Source organism: Podarcis gaigeae (genome assembly GCF_964106915.1).
Source record: "Podarcis gaigeae genome assembly, chromosome: 2".
Classification (NCBI taxonomy): domain Eukaryota; kingdom Metazoa; phylum Chordata; class Lepidosauria; order Squamata; family Lacertidae; genus Podarcis; species Podarcis gaigeae.
In genome coordinates this window covers 12,846,661-12,865,714 of record NC_139679.1, presented here as the reverse complement: position 1 = coordinate 12,865,714, position 19,054 = coordinate 12,846,661, and the positions used below count along the sequence as shown (strand labels likewise).

Sequence of the window (19,054 nt, the reverse complement as noted above, 5' to 3'; positions counted from 1 at the left end):
TTTCTAATTATGCATTTTGTTACTATAATTATTGCTATAAACTCCAATTTCCAATACATCTATTCTTAATTCTTTTCACAATAATTTATAAATTACTCCTTACAAAACTTCTTTTAAACCTACAAGCGATGTCAATTGTCAAATATATCGAAAACGTCTTCCATTCCTTTAGGAAAGTCTGGTCCTGCTGGTTCCGAATTTTCCCTGTTAGTCTCGCCATCTCAGCATAGTTGATCAGTTTCTCTTGACACTCTTCTTTAGTAGTTGATCACTGATATCGCTGGGAGGAGCACCATTGGTGGCTATTTACAGGCCCCAAGCATCACTCATGTCAACGAGGAGTCATGCCTACAGTGTCATAGGTCCAACTCTATGGAATTTCCTCCCACAAGAAATTGTACATGAACCATCTCTACTGAATTTCAGACATCTGGCCAAAACCGCTTTACTCTAGGCCTTTAGATTCTTGAGGTTTTATATTTCAGAGGTTTACATTTTAGCGCCAGGATGGCATAGCAGTTAGCATATCAGACTAGGGCCTGGGAGACCAGGGTTCAAATCCCAACTGGGCCATGAAGCTCACTGGGTGACCTGGGGCCAGCCACTGCCTCTCAGCCTAACCTACCTCACAGGGTTGTTGTGGGGGTTAAATGAGTAGGGAAGCTCATTGGAGAAAAAGGTGGGATAGAACTCATTTATGTCTAAGTTTTGTACATTTTATGGCTGTACAGTGGTACCTCGGGTTACATACGCTGCAGGTTACATACGCTTCAGGTTAGAGACTCCGCTAACCCAGAAATAGTACCTCGGGTTAAGAACTTTGCTTCAGGATGAGAACAGAAATTGTGCGGCAGCGGCAGGAGGCCCTAGTAGCTAAAGTGGTGCTTCAGGTCAAGTTTCAGGTTAAGAACGGACCTCTAGAACGAATTAAGTACGTAACCAGTGGTACCACTGTATGGATACTTGGGGACTAACATGGTGAAAAGCTGGAATAATAAAATAAACATTGTCTAATACCCTAACCCTACTTTACGATCACCACCTTGCCCCTATTTAGGACATGTAGCAGTTTCAAACAGCCGTATGAACTTTATGGTGTCTGGATCTTGATATGGGCCCCACAACCTTCCAGGAAGTAGCAAACTGCCAGACCAGATCTGTTGCCAATAAGCCCTACAGACACGAGACAAACTGGAACTTCTGCGAGCGGAACACCCCTACAGGACTGGTCCTCGCACACTTCGCTCCAACAAAAAGGGATGAACAACATTAATTCTCCCTGTCACTACTGATGGTCATGATCTCTAGCAAAGGCAGTAGGCAACAATCCCTGGGAGGCTAAGGAGAGGGTAGGGCCGGGCGATATATTGATATATCACCCGAAACCAGTTTGAAGTCCATATGATATCGGTTTCATACTTTTTGACTTGGAAATATATTGTGAATCATGATGTGTGTTAGGGTTGGGTGATGTATCGTCCAAAATGGGTTCAAAGTCCATATCATGATATTGGTTTCCAAATTTTTGACCTGGCAATATATCACGAATCATTTTGTGTGTGTGTTCTATGCAAAAATCACAATGTGGGAAAACCTGTGAAGCCAGCCAACACCTCTACATAGCTCCATTCATATTCCAGACATTGTGATATATAGGTATATCACAATGTTTATAACAATGTTGAAAACCAGATATCGCCCAGCCCTAGGGAAGGGACAGATCCCTGAAGCTGCCTGACTTGGCTGTCAAAAGAAGGCAGTGTGTGATAAATCACATACAACATTCTTTTACACCTGCAGTATAAACCGCTCCAAAGTGAAGCACATTGTTGTGGCATTACAGGAGCAAACGACTGGTGTCCCCAATGGCCAAGCACACATACGCACACACAACACTGCATACACTTGAAAGCAACTCATTTTATACCAGCACTCTTTGGCATCATCAGACAATGAATACTCTTTAATAGCTACTAATAAGAGCAACTGTTAACCTTCGTTTCCTGTTAAGATTATCAATTTTGCATGAGAGGCGCAGGATCAGGTCTATAATGCAAGAGCTGTTTCTCAAAACCGGCAATATCCAAGCTGGTACAGAGACATGAATTTTAAAAAGCGTACTAAGCTTAAGTGATTTCTATAGCAGCAGAAGCATCTGTGATGGGCTGGGTATGTTTTCCAGGTTGAAAAACTGAACAGCTTGGACAGAAATGGAGGAAGTCAGGTGACTTTGCCGTGAATGAAGTCCTAGGACTTACTTAGCCCCAAGCCACCCCAAGGGAGGTTTTGCTTGAACACTCTCACAGAATAAATGAGCCAGTCACTAAACTAGAAGCTGGTGAAAGTCAAAAGGCAGGAGTTCTCACAGTGTGTGGGGTTAATTGTTTCTGAAGGCCCAGGAAAAGTTACTTGTACACTGGTCTGCAATAAAATTAGTTTTGAGAAGGGAGTTATTTGAACTAGCTGAATTTGAATAATGTGACGTGCTGCTTGGGAAATATGCCAGTGTAATACATCTGAATTCTGCACATATTCAAATCACGCCAATGTGACCAATTCCGCTTTGTTATGACAGTTAGCAATCAGAAGCCAAAGGCTGTGACTGTTGCCCATCTGCAAGAGGGAGAGGGATGGTTCTGGTTGCTCTATGCTTCAACCACCACCAGCCAAATGCAAAGCTGCCCCTGTCATGGACAGACATAGGCAAAGTGATACTCAGAGCTGCTCTGACAGCCACTGCTGCAGTTTCCTATGCTCAACTTAGAGCAGGGGTAAGAAAACTGCAGCCCTCCAGTTGCAGTCCAGAAACATCTGGAGGGCCAGAGGTTCCCCACACCTGGGTCTAGAGTTAACTCACCCAAGGTTGAGCTCTCTCTCCTCCCATCTGGTCAGCCCAAATTGATTTTTCACATTCAACTCTTTGAGTGCTTCATGATGACTCCCTTGAATTTTCCAGGTGAAGACCCTGAGAGTGGCCCTGTGCCTCCTATCACTGATCAGAAAGGAAGATTGAACCAGGTGGAGTGTCTATTATTGTATCATTGTGATATGGGGGGCAGGAAGAGGAGGGGAGAACTCCCCCAGCTGAATTTTGTCTTATGGAAGCCTTAAGATACAGAAAGACAACAGTATGCCTCCCTTGCCCATAATCCTTTAGCTTTCTAGTTTCTTTGCCTTTCTTCCTCCGCCAGAGTCAGTGTGAGGTTTTAGCCCTATCGAAACTGGCCTCTCACCAAAAACAGTAAAAAAATAATTGTGCTGTGTTGCTGCTTTGTCTCTCAGCACTTAAGGCATTCACGAACATTTCAGGATGACACATCAGCGCAGTCAACAGACACAGAGGCTTCAACATCGCCATGAAACTATAATGTAGACTGCAGATAGCACAAAGCAATATTTTAAAATACAATCTGTAACTCTGGTTCGTTTACTGGAATGCAGAAGCAGCAAGATACCTTTGTTGTCTGCAGCGATAAACCCCAAAATATTCTCATGGCGCAGCATGACCGTTTGGTAGATCTCGGCTTCTCTGAACCAGGATCTCTCTTCCCGCGAAGAAAAGATTTTCACAGCTACATCGCCGCCACGCCACCGGCCACGCCACACTTCCCCAAAACGACCTTTGCCGATTATTTCCTGCAGGACAATTGTCCGAGCCACAGTGCGCTGGACAAAGAGCGGCAAACCTGCCGGCAAAAAGTTAAATTAGAGCTAGGGAAGACAAGGCCAGTATAAAGAAGAAAGTAGGCCAAGTTTGGTTATGACATACAGTGGTACCTCGGGTTACAGGCACTTCAGGTTACAGACTCCACTAACCCAGAAATAGTACCTTGCGTTAAGAACTTTGCTTCAGGATGAGAACAGAAATTGTGTGGCAGCGGCACCAGGAGGCCCCATTAGATAAGTGGTACCTCAGGTTAAGAACGGACCTCCAGATCGAATTAAGTTATTCAAGAGTCCAAATCAAAGATTTCCTGCTCTTATTAGGGCCTGATGCAGCAATTATCTTCTAAAGATCCAAAGTGTGGATATCCTCAAAAGAAGCATAGCAGCCACGTCACTGAAACAGGAGCTTGAGTCTGCAGTCCTATGTGCACAACCGGCCTTTGCTATTGTGGCTGACTGACAATGCTCAATATGCAGAAAGAAAGGGTTGAATTCAGCATTGTGCTATGCTGAATGTTCTGTCTAATGCCAGGCAGAACAACCCCCCTACGCTCCATCTGTATGCCATTCTGGGGTTCTCCTGACCCCCGAGCCAATTTGGGGGGTAACACATATGGGAAAAACCTGTTGCACAAGTGGAAGCCCTTCCACAGGGCTTCCACTTACAGGGTTTGTTAATGGAATACTCATGCAGTAAGAAAGGGAAGTGTTGAAAAGGATCCCATAGGGCAGGAAGCCAAGGTGGCTTGGCTTTAAGTACTCAAGAGCCTCTTAAGGCATCATGTGCAAAAAAGAGCAGGTTCCTTCAGATTTATAACAGATGTGAAGAGGGAATTTCAGCAACTGCCACCTGTCATGCAGGAACCCTGTCTCTTTTGCATCTGACCATGCTATTGGGACGCGGGTGGCGCTGTGGGTAAAACCTCAGTGCCTAGGGCTTGCCGATCGTATGGTTGGCGGTTCGAATCCCCGCGTCGGGGTGAGCTCCCGTCTTTCGGTCCTAGCTCCTGCCCACCTAGCAGTTCGAAAGCACTCTTAAGTGCAAGTAGATAAATAGGTACCGCTTTCTAGCGGGAAGGTAAACAGCGTTTCCGTGTACTGTGCTGGTGCTGGCTCGCCAGAGCAGCTTCATCACGCTGGCCACGTGACCCGGAAGTGTCTCCGGACAGCGCTGGCCCCCGGCCTCTGAAGTGGGATGGGCGCACAACCCTAGAGTTGGACACGACCGGCCCGTATGGGCAGGGGTACCTTTACCTTTACCTTATGCTATAGGCAATCCATTTATAACTTCATTGTCCCTTGTGGTGCCTATGAGTAGAAAACTGGCACATTCTCAATTCAGATTCCATTTTAGCAATGGGTACAACTAGACCATATTTGTGGCTTGCCCATTGCTCAACCTCAGTCAGCCCTGTGTGCAAAATGGGGACACTGACAATCTATCCTATATGTCGTTGGCAGTTATTGAGATATTGAGAAGCATTTTGAATGCTCAAAATGATACGCTAACTTGTGCCAAAGATATGCAGCAGATGTGAGTGCAGCTATGCCAGGCCTGATTTGAACTATAATCTACACTGGGAAGGTGATAAGTCACATGGGCACCTATTGCAGCACATAAGGAGGTGGAGCAAAGGCACACCCTTCCTTTCCTGCCCATTTTTACCCCTGCTGTGCAACAGAAGGGAAAGGAAAATAACTGCTGAGAACTTGACTTTGAGGAAGAAAGCGCTCTCTTCTTTAACTTCATAACAAATGCCTACTGAAGGCGAGAACAGCAGCCAATTTAGGGCCACTTGCTACTTGCTTTCAGCACCTATTGTTTAAACTGCAACACTAAGAAGGAGAATGGTTTCAGAATTCCATCATACTAAAGAAAATGATTTAATAATAATAGTAATTTTATTATTTATACCTCGCCCCTGTGGCTGGGTTTCCCCAGTCACTTTGGGTGGCTTACAGCATATATAAAAACATAATAAGGTGAATATACTGCATTTTTACTAAAATTAGAGCCATATAACATAGCTTAGCAACATTTAAAAAAAAACAAAATGTTGCATAAAAAGGAAGGCATTTGTACCTGAGCCAGAGCCAGAGGTAGACAGATCATACACTAGATCTTGAAGGGTTTTGTCTTTGGATAGACACATCTCGCAAGATGGATCTTCCATGTCCAGCCGTTGACGATTGTGATATACTCGCTGGTGGTGGTGAAAGACAAAAACCACTATGATCAAAATGACGAACACAAGGAAGACCGGGCCTGCAATCACAGCCACAAGCTCCACAGGTCCCCAGGCAGAAGGGGTTTCGTCATCTTTCCGATGCCCTTGAGGAGAGACAAAGAACAAACGTTTCACCTTCAAATTCAAAACCAGCATGCATGCAATAATTTTAGGTTGTATTTTTAAAGTGCGCAGAAAGGTCTGTGATGATGAAAACCAAAGGTACGGAGCAAAGAGAGATGAAAGATATTGGCAGGAATTTACACTGGTTACACTGAGGATGTGCACCCTTCCTCCATCGCAGAGTTCAGGAGCATCCCCCTTCTTGTCTTCAACCAACTGCAGTTTGTCATTTCATCTGAATTAAAACGAACTGCAGTTAGGAGAAAATGGAAGGTAGGAGGAGGCTTTTGCTCATAACACTAAATCAGGGTTCAGCATTATATCTGAATCAGGCCACTATAATACTGAAAGAAAGTCTAAATGAATGGGATTTTTGTTTTCATTCTTTAGGTTTTCAGAAGTCTCTTCTCACACTGATATAGACAACTAATGGAATGTTGATGCAAAATAAGAAGACAAGCATTGCTTCAAAGTAACATAAGCTACTTCCATGGACTTAACCAGCATCTCCTTTATCCCCTCTCAAGAGTTTACTGCTTATTACTCAAATTGACTCCCTTTTTAAAATCCCAGAATCATGCAAATTTGCTCACTTCTATTGAAAGAAAGCTCTCTTAGGCCTTAAGTAACTATATGGCAGGAAGGCGCTTCTCAGGTGTGGCTTTTGCTGTTATGATGTTTTATGAAAGTCAGAAACTACTTGCATAAGCAGAAACTTCACTCCAACATGCAGCAATTGTCTACTTAACAGAACATAAAGCTGTTGAGTCCATAGTAGATATGCAGGCTAAGCGTATTAAGCATAACTTCCATAGCTGAGAAAATAGTCCCTTTTTATCTTTCCTAATTATGTAACCCAAATGTTTTGCTTTAAGTTAATTCACACGTAAGTCTTAGACTGCATACACACCATATATTTAAAGCACATGACTTTCCCCAGCAATCCTGGGAAATGAGTTTACCCCTCACAGCGTTACAATTTCCAGGATTCTCCAGGGCAAATAATGTGCTTTAAATGTATGGTGTGCAGACAATCTAAGCTGAACCACAGCTTAGAGGAAACACATAAGTGAGTGGTTTCCTGGAGAAAAGATGGCAGCGTGTGTGTGTGTGTGTGTGTGTGTGTGTGTGTGTGTGTGTGTTCCTTCCTTCCTTCCTTCCTTCCTTCCTTCCTTCCTTCCTTCCTTCCTTCCTGTTGCTGCACTACTCAGATCTAAGCCATGGTCTGGCCAAATGTGTTGTCCAAATCTGGGCTTGTGGTTGGTCTCCTCCATAAGCTATAAACTCAAGAACAAACCTTGTGGTTTGTGTGTAAATTTACATATGTTTTCTAATTACAAAATAAACTTCGGGGGGGGGGGGGGACGACGCACAATTCATGGTTGTCTGGAGTGAGACAAGCCATGAGTCCAGGTTCAGCAGATACACTAAGTCAAACCATGCTTTAGCTCATAGAGGAACCCTCACGCTCATGCATTTGTGCTAAGCCATGGTGTGGTTTAGCATTAGAATTTAAGGTACAGTAAATATGCATTAACCTTAATCCCCAAGTTTTACAAACACATTGCTTTTCTGTCAAGTCTGCCATGCAGACAGGCTCTCTATGATCTGACAGGAACAATGAGTTGCAATGGAACTTGATGTCACGAGGGGGAGCCAAAGGGATTCTCACGTGTACTTTTCACCCTCTGCAAATAAGAACAGAAGAGCAGCCGGGCAGCCTATCATCCTGTTTCCCAAAGTAGCAAACCAGACACCTATGGTCTGAACTGGTCCTTGCAGGCAAGCTACCTTGGAAACAGTACAGAGCCCTCATGTCTATTTAACACCAACAGGTAAATTCATGGATGACAAGGCGAATTCCTTTTTAAAGCCATCCAAGTTGGTGGCCACCACAACATTTTATGGTAGTGAATTCCATAATTTAACTATGTGCTGTGCGCACTTTTTGTTTGTCCCAAATTTCCTACCATTAAGCATCATTGGATGATTCTGCAGTCTAGATTTAAGAAAGAGGGGAAAACCCCCTCTTTTTCATCTACTTACTCTACACCAGGGTTTCCCAAACTTGGGTCTCCATTTGTTTTGTACTACATTTCCCATCATCCCTGACCACTGATCTTGCTAGCTAGGGATGATGGGAGTTGTAGTCCAAAAACAGCTGGAGGCCCAAGTTGGGGAAACACTGCTCTACACCATACACCAGTTTATAAACCTCTTATCCTGTAGCCCCTTACCTTTAGTCTAAGCTAAAAAGCCCCAAACAATGTAAGCTTTCGTCATATGAGAGTTGTCTAGACCCTTGATCAAAAGCCTGTGAGGCAGCATTCAAGTGAGAGGGTCTAATATACAATCAAGGAATTTCATGCATAATTTAACTCCTGTCTAGGCCCTAAACAGGGTGCTAAAACCTGCATAGCTGTGAATATGCCAAAGGGCGGATAAGGTATTTAAATGAAAATCTAGCAGGATATGTCTGCTCAAACCTGTTTGGCTGTTCCACATAATATCTGCGTTTATAATGCTAACTGTTCTTATCCATTCCTCCCCCCCCCCCCCAATTTATATTTTATTATCTTCCGTCAAAAGAACAACACAATAAAAACACAGTCAGGATATAATCAGAGACGCATACCAAAAGAGAAAAATAAAATTCCAATCAAACTCTGGTGTCAAGAAAAAAAATCTAAACACATTAAATACAATGTCACAAATATGAAACCAAATAAAGAATTCAAAAAAATCCCAGTTAAGAAACTATATCAGGCTCAGGTGCCTTCAGAGTATTCAGCTGTAAGAATAAAATAGCTACTGTAAGTGTGCACATAAACCTAATTTTTTATTTAAATTACTAATTTAAAAAGAAAATCCCCACGTTTGGTTAACCACTCCCTACTGCAACTGAAAAGCAAAATAAATAAATAAGTCAGAAGTTTTTATCTGACTTTCACCAGAAACACTCAGGAAATGAAGTCTTCATTCCCTATGTATTTCTGATAAAAAATAAGATAAAATATAGATAAAATTTTATCTATAGATAAAATATAAAATATAGATAATTTTTTATATATATCTGATAAAAAATAGATAAAAACTAGGTAGGTGAACCATCAAGGCTTGATTTCTGTCGAAGTTTGAATTAACTTTTTCAAGCCATTATCATACAGTTTAATAACAGTGTTCCAAGAAGGTTTATCAGAATCCTGATATTAAAGTTCCAGATGAAAAACAGGTTCAGCTCTGGTTTTGGAACTGCTCAATCTCAAGAGGGTGGTAATTTTGACATTTAAAGCCTTATACAGCTCAGAATCTGCATACCAAAAGGACTATCTTTCCCATATCAACATCAGAGGCCTTTTTGTGTGTGTCACCTCTGCGGGAGGTCCAGAGGGTGGCGACAAGAGAATGACCCTTTGTGTAGCAGCTGCCTATCTATGGAATGCTCTCCCCAAGGTGACCAGCCGGGCATCAACTTTTTCAATGTTGTGGTGCCAGGCAAAGACGCTTATATTTTCCCAGACATTTGAGCAGAACAAATGACTGGATATCTGTATTATAATTACGTTTTTAATACGCTTATGTATTTTTATTATTGCATTTTCATTCCGGTAGTAAATCATTTCAGGACATTTTGGAACAGGAAGTGGCATATAAATTTAATAAATCTAATTGATCAGCTTCTTAATATGGCTGTTGCCCCTCTGATACACAGCTTAAATCAGGGGTCAGCAACCTTTTTCAGCTGTGGACTGGTCCACCATCCCTCAGACCATGTGGTGGCCCGGACTATATTTTGAGGGGGGCGGGAATGAACAAATTCTTATGTCCCACAAATAACCCAGATATGTATTTTAAATAAAAGCACACATTCTACTCATGTAAAAACACCAGAAAGGGCCCACAAATAACCCAGAGATGCATTTTAAATAAAAGGACACATTCTACTCATGTAAAAACACGCTGATTCCTGGACCATCCACAGCCGGATTGAAAAGGCGATTGGGCCACATCCGCCCCCCCGGGCCTTAGGTTGCCTACCCCTGGCATAAATAATTTCCCTTGAGACTGGATTCTGTTGTGGGGCTAATCACATTTTCCCTCTACTCAAGCTCCAAAATTGTGTCACTAAGAATGTGGTGCTGGCTTTCAAAATAGTGCATCTGTTGCTTTTGGCTTTTCTAAAAATGGAATGTGGTTGTACAAGAGTCATGGGCATGTATTTGCAATGCCATTAGTGACAGCAAAACCACTAGCCCACTCCATTTTGTGAACTTTTACTGCATATTTTTCAAAAAATGTATTCCATGGTTGTGTGCTCTCCTACCAAACTCATAAAAAGAGGAAGGATACTAAATCTGCCTGTACCCTACTATTTCAGAATGGAGTATTGCTCATCTATCCAGCCCAACTTCCAAAGGGGGGAAAAAGTGAGAGTTGCGGAAAAAAGAATGGTTTTCTCATCCTCTTATATGAGAAATGGATATTGTGCTCTGACAGCCATGTCTGAAGAGTGGTCAATAAATATTAGCAATTAAAAAATACCCCCCCCCCAATAAATAAATAAATAATAAAATACCCCCATGATGCTTTTGGTATTATAAAACAAAAAAGAGAAATACTGGTGCTGGATTTAGCAAGCACAGCACCAAGAATAAAATCAGATGTTTCAAAAATTGTATTTTAAGAGACCCACACACTGCACTCTTCCCTTCAGCTTACTTACCACTGGGTACCAGAGGATCAATTTTGTTACAGTAGTCTTCATAGCAGCAGTGTGTATTGCGCACATCTTCTGAACTCAGGCAGAAGAAGGGTTTTCCAGCAGGTATCAGCTTGGCCTTAGGGATACAGGTTCGGACATGATGCATCAGTCCATTCACATTTGTTATTGAGACCATGCAGGCTCCATCTGTTTCACATGTAGTGTTACCTTGGTTGCATTCGTTGCACTCACACAATAAAGCTGAAGAGACACAGAAAAAGAACGCTCTTGTTAGCAAACTCCCAGCCGAAGCACAACCTGTGGTCCCACTACCCTGAGATGGGACTCCAGATTGCTCCAAAGTTTCACCAAGATGAACCTGGCTTTAAAGCAGGACCAGTAACATTACAGAACGTTTTGAACACAAATAGGCCAAGACTACATGTCCAACATTTACTGTTATGTTCTCAGATTTCCCATCTGCTAAAATCCATAAAAGAATGACTCATTCAGTTCCTAGTTCCTATAATTCTATATTGCCCCCAGGAATAAGACAAGCCTCTCACTCATAGCTACTCTTTATAGAAAACACTCCCATACTTAAGGACTCTTCAGTAAATTCAGTTTGGAGAATCTCTCAAACTGATGCACTTTCCCAATACATGTATGAACTACTGAAAATATATGTGGGCTTAGCTACCTCAATCAGCCAACTGCAAAATAAAGCATTTAGAAAGATATTTTTAAATAAATATCAGTGCTTCATAATATCCCATGCTGGACACTGACTATCACGGCATTCTTTTCAGCTAATTTTTTTCTGCTCCACCAGACTATCTTTAAGTGCAAGAGAAGCAAATCTGCTGAGATACGGGCCCTTTGTTGAGAATTTCAACTAGACTATATATATACATATCGGGACGCGGGTGGCGCTGTGGGTAAAAGCCTCAGCGCCTAGGGCTTGCCGATCGAAAGGTCGGCGGTTCGAATCCCTGCGGCGGGGTGCGCTCCCGCTGCTCGGTCCCAGCGCCTGCCAACCTAGCAGTTCGAAAGCACCTCCGGGTGCAAGTAGATAAATAGGAACCGCTTACCAGCGGGAAGGTAAACGGCATTTCCGTGTGCGGCTCTGGCTCGCCAGAGCAGCGATGTCACGCTGGCCACGTGACCCGGAAGTGTCTCCGGACAGCGCTGGCCCCTGGCCTCTTAAGTGAGATGGGCGCACAACCCCAGAGTCTGTCAAGACTGGCCCGTACGGGCAGGGGTACCTTTACCTTTTTATATATATACATACACACACACACACACACACATTTTATATATATATATATATATATATATATATATATATATATATATAAAATCAATGTATTACCATGCAAAACACCTCCCATTAAACAAAACACCCCCACCCCCCACTATCCACCCCTGAAAAGGACAGGTTCATTTCCTGTAAGATACTGAACAGCTGGGTTGAATATCAATGACAAAGACTGGATTCAAACTGCTATCTGCAGTGAAAGACCCAGCATCCTGCCTGTTATTGGGAAACTTTAAAGCCATCAATAAGCTTTAGTACAGTACCAAGAAGTTATCTGAAGCCGCAATTCATTCTCTAGAACAATTTTTAAAAATAACTCCAATATACTGTTTACCATGGCAAAGCAGTTGGGGTGGGGAAGTCCAGAAAAACCAAAAACATCAACTGAGGACACACGGTGGCAGGTCAGCCTGCACCACTTTGGTTAAGTCAACTCAAAAAGGATCGTGGCAGTAACTGCAAACAGTTACCGGTAAGTGTGAGATCCCAATAAGTATATCACAGTGGTTACATTAATATACAGACATAACTCGGAAGTCGAACGGACTCCGTTCCAGAAGTCCATTCAACTTCTGAAAAGTTCGGAAACCAAGGCGCGGCTTCCGATTGGTTCCCGATTGTGCAGGCGTGCTGGAAACAATAGCGGAAGCTGTGCCAAACATTTAGCTTCCCGAAAAAGTTCAAAAACCAGAACACTCACTTCCAGTTTTCGACCATTTGGGAGCCGGACCGTTTAACTCCCAAGGCATTTGGGAGCCGAGGTGCAACTGTATTCAAGGTCGTGTCCAGAGAAAAGCACTGGGTGAGTGTTCCTCAGCCCCATGGCATTTGTGCTATGGGGTTCTGCAGGGTACAATTCTTCCCCAGTGGTATTTAATATCTATATGAAGCCATGGGGTGTGGTCATTAGGAGTTCTGGAGCGATGTATTGCCAATATGCTGATGACATGTAGTTCTGCTTCTCCATAACATCTGACTCGGGAGAGGCTGTGAAAGCTTTGGAACAGTGTCTTGGTGGACAGGATGAGGGCCAATAAACTGTTTAAATCCTGGAAAGGTAGCGGCTCTTTAGGAAGGCGGTTTCCATGTTTGGAAAATTGGCGAGCTACCCATTCTGGATGGGGTTGCACTCCCTCTGAAGGAGCAAGTGCACTGCTTGGCTACACTTTTGTCATTTGAGGCCCAAATTTATTCTGTGGCTTTGACCAGTTTCATCCAGTTTGCCAACTATGGCCATTCCTGGACAGGGATAAACTGACCACTGTAGCCTTGTGGCTAGATTACTGTAATGCGCTCTATGTGGGGCTGCCCTTGGTTCAGAAGCTTCAGCTGCTGCAGAATGCTGCAGCCAGACTGCTGATGTGAGTTTCTGGTCAAGAACGTGTGACACCATTGTTAAAACAGCTGCACTGACTGCCCATCTGCTACCGAGCCAGGTTCAAGGTTCTTGTACTGATTTACAAAACCCTGAACAGGATGGTTCCAGGATACCTCAGGGATCTCCAGAACCCTTATATTCCAGCTTGATCACCAAGATCATCTGCAGGAGTGTCTTTGGTCACTCCTGAGCTGGTGAGGCTTGTTTGACAACAGTGAGAAATCAAGCCTTTCGTGTCATCAGCCCCATACCCTACCATTAGAGATTCAGAGGGCGCCTTCTGTGCCAACTTTTCAATTCCTGCTGAAAACTTTTCTGTTCTGCTGGGCAATTAAGATTGCATCCCCCACAATGGTCTACTGATGTTTGTTTTTAATTTCTTTTTGCTTTTAACTTGTTTTTAACCTTTTACGATGTTCTCATTTGGTTTTATGTGTTGTTATATTGCTGTAGACTGCTGCGATTTTTTTTGATACAGCTGTATATGAATACATTTTATAAATAAATTAATAGGTTGCTTCTGACATCTGGATATAGGCTTTCAACATAAACTGTACCACAAACTCCCCCGGCAGCCTAGGGCAAGCCACACTCTCTCAGCTCTCTTCAGCAAAGTACAGTAGGGACCCACATTGCAGAGTTGTATTAAGGATTGCTGAGATCACACATGAATTTAGATACCGTATTTTTCGCACCATAGGACACACTTTTTCCTTCCTAAAAAGCAAGGGAAAATGTGTGTGCTTCCTATGGAGTGAATGCAGGCTTTCGCTGAAGCCTGGAGAGTGAGAGGGGTCGGTGCGCACCGACCCCTCTGGCTCTCCAGGCTTCAGGAAGCTATCCGCTAGCCGTGGGAGACCCAGCTCTCCCACGGCTAGCGGAGCGCTGCATCAATCCCGAAGCTTGGGGCGTGCGGAGCTCAGCGCGCCCCAAGCTTCTGGGTGCCGGCAAGATCTCTGCTAGCCGTCTAGACCTTGCCGGCACCCAGAAGCTTGGGGGCGCTGAGCTCCGCACGCCCCAAGCTTCGGGATTAGCGCTCCGCTAGCGTGTCTAGGCTGCGGATAGCAGCCTGCTTCCCGGAGCGTCGGGCGCCCTAAAAGCAGAGCGCCCAGTGCTTCGGGAACACATCCACAGCCTAGGCAGCCCTGCGGGAGGTCCCGCAGGGATGTCTAGGCTGCGGATAGCAGCCTGCTTCCCAGAGCGTCGGGCGCCCTGAAGCAGAGCGCTCCTCGCGCCGGGCACACATCCGCAGCGTGCGGAGCCCTGCAGGAGTTCCCCGCAGGGCTCCCCACGCTGCGGATAGCAGCCTGCTTCCCAGAGCGTCGGGCGCTTCAGGAACACATCCGCAGCGTGGGGAGCCTTGCAGGAGCTCCCCACAGGGCTCCCCACGCTGCGGATAGCAGCCTGCCACCCGGCGGGTGGGGCGCCCTGAAGCAGAGCGCACCTCGCGCCGGGCAGACATCTGGGGCGTGGGGAGCCCTGCAGGAGTTCCCCGCAGGGCTCCCCATGCTGCGGATAGCAGCCTGCTGCCTGGCGGGTGGGGCACCCTGAAGCAGAGCCCCCCTCGCGCTGGGCAGACATCCGGGGCGTGGGGAGCCCTGCAGGTGTTCGCCGCAAGGCTCCCCACGCTGCGGATAGGAGGCTGCCGCCCGGCGGGTGAGCCGCCATGAAGCAGAGCGCCCCTTGCGCCGGGCAGACATCCGCAGCGTGCAGAGCCCTGCAGGAGTTCCCCACAGGGCTCCCCACGCTGCGGATAGCAGCCTGCCGCCCGGCGGGTGGGGCGCCCTGAAGCAGAGCGCCCCTCGCGCCGGGCAGACATCCGCAGCGTGAGGAGCCCTGCAGGAGTTCCCCGCAAGGCTCCCCAAGCTGCGGATAGCAGCCTGCTGCCTGGCGGGTGGGGCGCCCTGAAGCAGAGCGCCACTCGTGCCGGGCAGACATCCGCAGCGTGCGGAGCCCTGCAGGAGTTCCCCGCAAGGCTCCCCACGCTGCGGATAGGAGGCTGCCGCCCGGCGGGTGGGGCACCCTGAAGCAGAGCGCCCCTCGCGCCAGGCAGACATCCGCAGCGTGCGGAGCCCTGCAGGAGTTCCCCACAGGGCTCCCGAAGCTGCAGATAGCAGCCTGCCGCCCAGCGGGTGGGGCGCTCTGCTTCAGGGCGCCCCTCGCGCCGGGCAGACATCCGCAGTGTGAGGAGCCCTGCAGGAGTTCCCCGCAAGGCTCCCCAAGCTGCGGATAGCAGCCTGCTGCCTGGCGGGTGGGGCGCCCTGAAGCAGATCGCCCCGCGTGCCAGGCAGACATCAGCCAGCCCCACAAGCTTGGGGGACAGCAGGGAGGCGCAGCGCCACTATCCCGCTGTTCCTCGACCTGGTTCGGTTTCCCTGACCTGCTTTTGGGGGGGGGGAATTAAAGGAATTATTTTTCCTTTATTCCCCCCCCAAAAAACTAGATGTGCCCTATGGTCCGGTGCGTCCAATCGTGCGAAAAATACGGTAATCCTCCAAACTATGGTTTTGAAGGATGGCAATGTGGCACAGGCTTCCACTCTCTTCCTTCCTCCTCACATCCCAATCCCTTTCTCCATTTACAGCTTTTCTCCAGCTGTGAGAATTAGACAAACTACAGCTGCTAACTTCCAAACTACTTCAAATACACTTCAAACCATGATTTTAGAAGTTAGTGCTACCCTGCTTACCTGATTCAATGTCACAGCAAACTGTGGCTGGAAGAAAATGAAACTGAAGATGGAACTGGCATGCAAGGAAAGGGAACGCATGTCCTCATGTTACCTCCTTACTACTCTAAACTATGGCTTGGACAATTGGGTTGTGGTTTCTCAACTGTGACAATGAGAAAAAGGCTCTGAACAATTTTACAGGGCAATCATACTCAAAGTAAGTCCCATTATGTTCAGTGGGTCTTCCGCCGTATAAGTGTGCAATGAATATAATAAATGCTATTATTAAATGTCATGTGAGAGCAGACTCGTGCTACAAGGGAAAGATAGAAAAGGGAATGGGAATTGGAAGACACGCCCCCCCCCCCGTCCTGTTCTCCTATGCAAATGTACTCCAGGACTTCTTGATCAGTTATTCCCTTAACAGGGCTGAAAACAGGAAATAACCCTGACTTACGGATTTCAGGGGGTAGAGGATTTACAAAGAACAGGGACACACAGAATGAATTACAGCCTCCCGCCCAACATTTCTCCCTTATAAATGTTCTCACCTTGCATTCATATATCAGAAAAAGCAAGTTTGAGAAGACACATTTGCCAAGAATGCACATAATTCCATTCTGAATCTCGCAGGTACATGATGCCACTTGTTTTCTATGAAGCAACAGCCACTTGCTACACTACGGGATAAAGACTGCATTCTACCCTTTATTCAAATGCAAGGCAGCTGCCAATTTTCGTATCTCAAGCCTCCAAGCAAAAGCTGTTCTTCTCACAAGGTGGCTGGAAAAGAAAATGCAGCCAAATCCCGAAACAGCAAGGATGAATATAATAATGTCAAGGAGAAGGGTGGGTGCACGTAATGAGCACGCCATACTTTCTACAGCTGTCATCAGATCGGGTTTCCCCAGAGGGGATAAAGAGCATGTATGTACCTGCAGTGTGGAGTTCAAGGCAAAAAGTTGGTTGCAACTTTTAAAAGGGAGAAAGGAAAAGCTCTGTGATTAACTATTGCCCGCTCTTAACAACAAACTCCTCCAATCCTTAGGAAGATGTTATCACACTGTCAAGTCAGTTCAGAATACCCTTCAGAGGCAATGAATACATCTGACAACCTAAGCAGGGTCAGGCCCAGGTCAAGCCCTGGAACGGTGGTTCTAAGGAAATATCCAAGATGTTGCAGGAAGTGATGATGTGTACGCAGACAGTCTTCTGTATCAGCACCACAGTGAAAGCTCTAGCCTAGCACACTGGCCTGACAGGCAGAGAGTGACATCTATAGTCTTGGTGAACTCCCAGGGGGGAAACTGGCTAAATACCAACCTTGTAATTACCGTATTTTTCGCTCTATAGGACGCACCAGACCATAGGAGGGGGAGAACAGGGAATTTTTTTTTCTTGTTCTCCCCCTCTAAAACAAGGTGTGTTCAAGGTGCATTCACCCAAAGCCTCCGGAACGCAGCGGGACTTCCCGCTGCGCTCTGGAGGCTTCAGGTGGCTACCTTGGAAGCCTGGAGAGCAAGAGGGGTCGGTGCGCACTGACTCCTCTTGTTCTCCAGGCTTCAGTGAAGGCAACCCGAAGCCTCTGGAGCGCGGCGGGAGTTCCCTCTGGGCTCCGGAGGCTTCAGGTTCCTTTTGACCTGCTCTTTGGGGCTGGCTGTGGGCGGAAGCGCTGCTTCCCCCCCCCAAAAGCCTCAAAGATGCTTGAAGCCTTTGGAACGCAGCACAAGTTCCTGCTGCGCTCCAAAGGCTTCAGGCTTCGGGGACAGCCTTTGGAGCCTCCGCAGGGCCCCTGCGGTGGCTTTGCACAGCCATCCCCAAGCTAGAACAGCGAGATGGAGCGCTCCACAGCGCTCCGTCTCGCTGTTCTGGCTTCGGGGACAGCCCTTCTAGCCTCTGCAGGGCAGCGGGGTGAAGGCACCCCGCTGCCCTGCAGAGGCTTTGCGCAGCTAGCCCCAAGCTAGAAGAGCGAGACGGAGCGCTCTGCAGCGCTCCATCTCCCTGTTCTGGCTTTGGGCTTAGCCGCGCAGCCTGCATTTGCTCTATAGGACGCACACACATTTCCCTTAATTTTTGGAGGGCAAAAATGTGTCCTATAGAGAGAAAAATACGGTACATTAAGGTCTCGCATCTTCACCTTGCAGTTTCAACTGGATGCGGCTTTCTGAGTTTCCCTCTCTAACAGGACCAGTAAGCTGCAAGACAGGGGCTGCATTACAAGGTAATGAAGATCCCACCTGAGTAGGTTTTTGACTGGGCTAATGTAAGAGTTATGGAAGGTAAGCTATTAAGAAGAATCAGTTACAAACTAACAGAAGAAGTTAAAAATAAAGTTTTCAATAGTAGTTCACAAGAGATAAACATAGATTAGTACTTCAGCCCTGCTGTCTGGCACAGGCAGATATCCTTTCTATTTTGGGATTGGAAAAAGGAAATTGAAGACAAAAAGACTCTGCTGTTCCAAGATGGAGAGAGATACTATGCATTTGAATTATTTTGAAGGGGAGACCTCATTTTAATATGAAAATTCAAACAACTCAATTAAGGTTGAGACTGTTGATGGTCTTTAGGTTAATCAGTTTTCGGCGGCAGCTGTGCTGCCTTCTCAAAAACTCTCTGAGAATGCAGCTATGCAAGGCAACAGTAGAAACTTTCACTCCTAATTTTAGTTAAGAGAAACAACGGGTTTTTGAGTATACTTCCTTTACTACAGAGCCATTAAGTGACTTTGATTCTGACAACAAATGAAAGTCTAACAAATTATTGTTGGTACGGTGCAAGTTGGAGACAAGATTAAATTGAAGAGATAAGAAATAAAGGGGCAATTTTCTAGTTCTCTCTTCCTGATCATCCAGAAAGTGCAAACACAATTTTAAATTCCAAGCAGTGGGGAGTGGAAAGAAAGGAGGGATCTTTTTTATTTTTTGTAATGGCAAAACGGCCACCATTACGAGCAATTCCATTTGGT

The 19,054-nt window shown here is 45.8% G+C and overlaps 1 protein-coding gene across 2 annotated transcripts in view; it reads right to left on the bottom strand.

Moving 5' to 3' along the window:
- Positions 1-19,054, bottom strand: part of ACVR1B (activin A receptor type 1B) — a 40,226-nt gene that overhangs the window by 10,978 nt on the left and 10,194 nt on the right. For both annotated transcript variants that reach the window (XM_083728911.1, XM_083728910.1), the window contains exons 2-4: positions 10,741-10,980; positions 5,750-5,998; positions 3,456-3,686 (exon numbers count right to left, since the gene is read on the bottom strand). In XM_083728911.1, the coding sequence (XP_083585037.1) occupies positions 3,456-3,686; positions 5,750-5,998; positions 10,741-10,980 (720 nt within the window). The remainder of the gene's footprint in view (positions 1-3,455; positions 3,687-5,749; positions 5,999-10,740; positions 10,981-19,054) is intronic.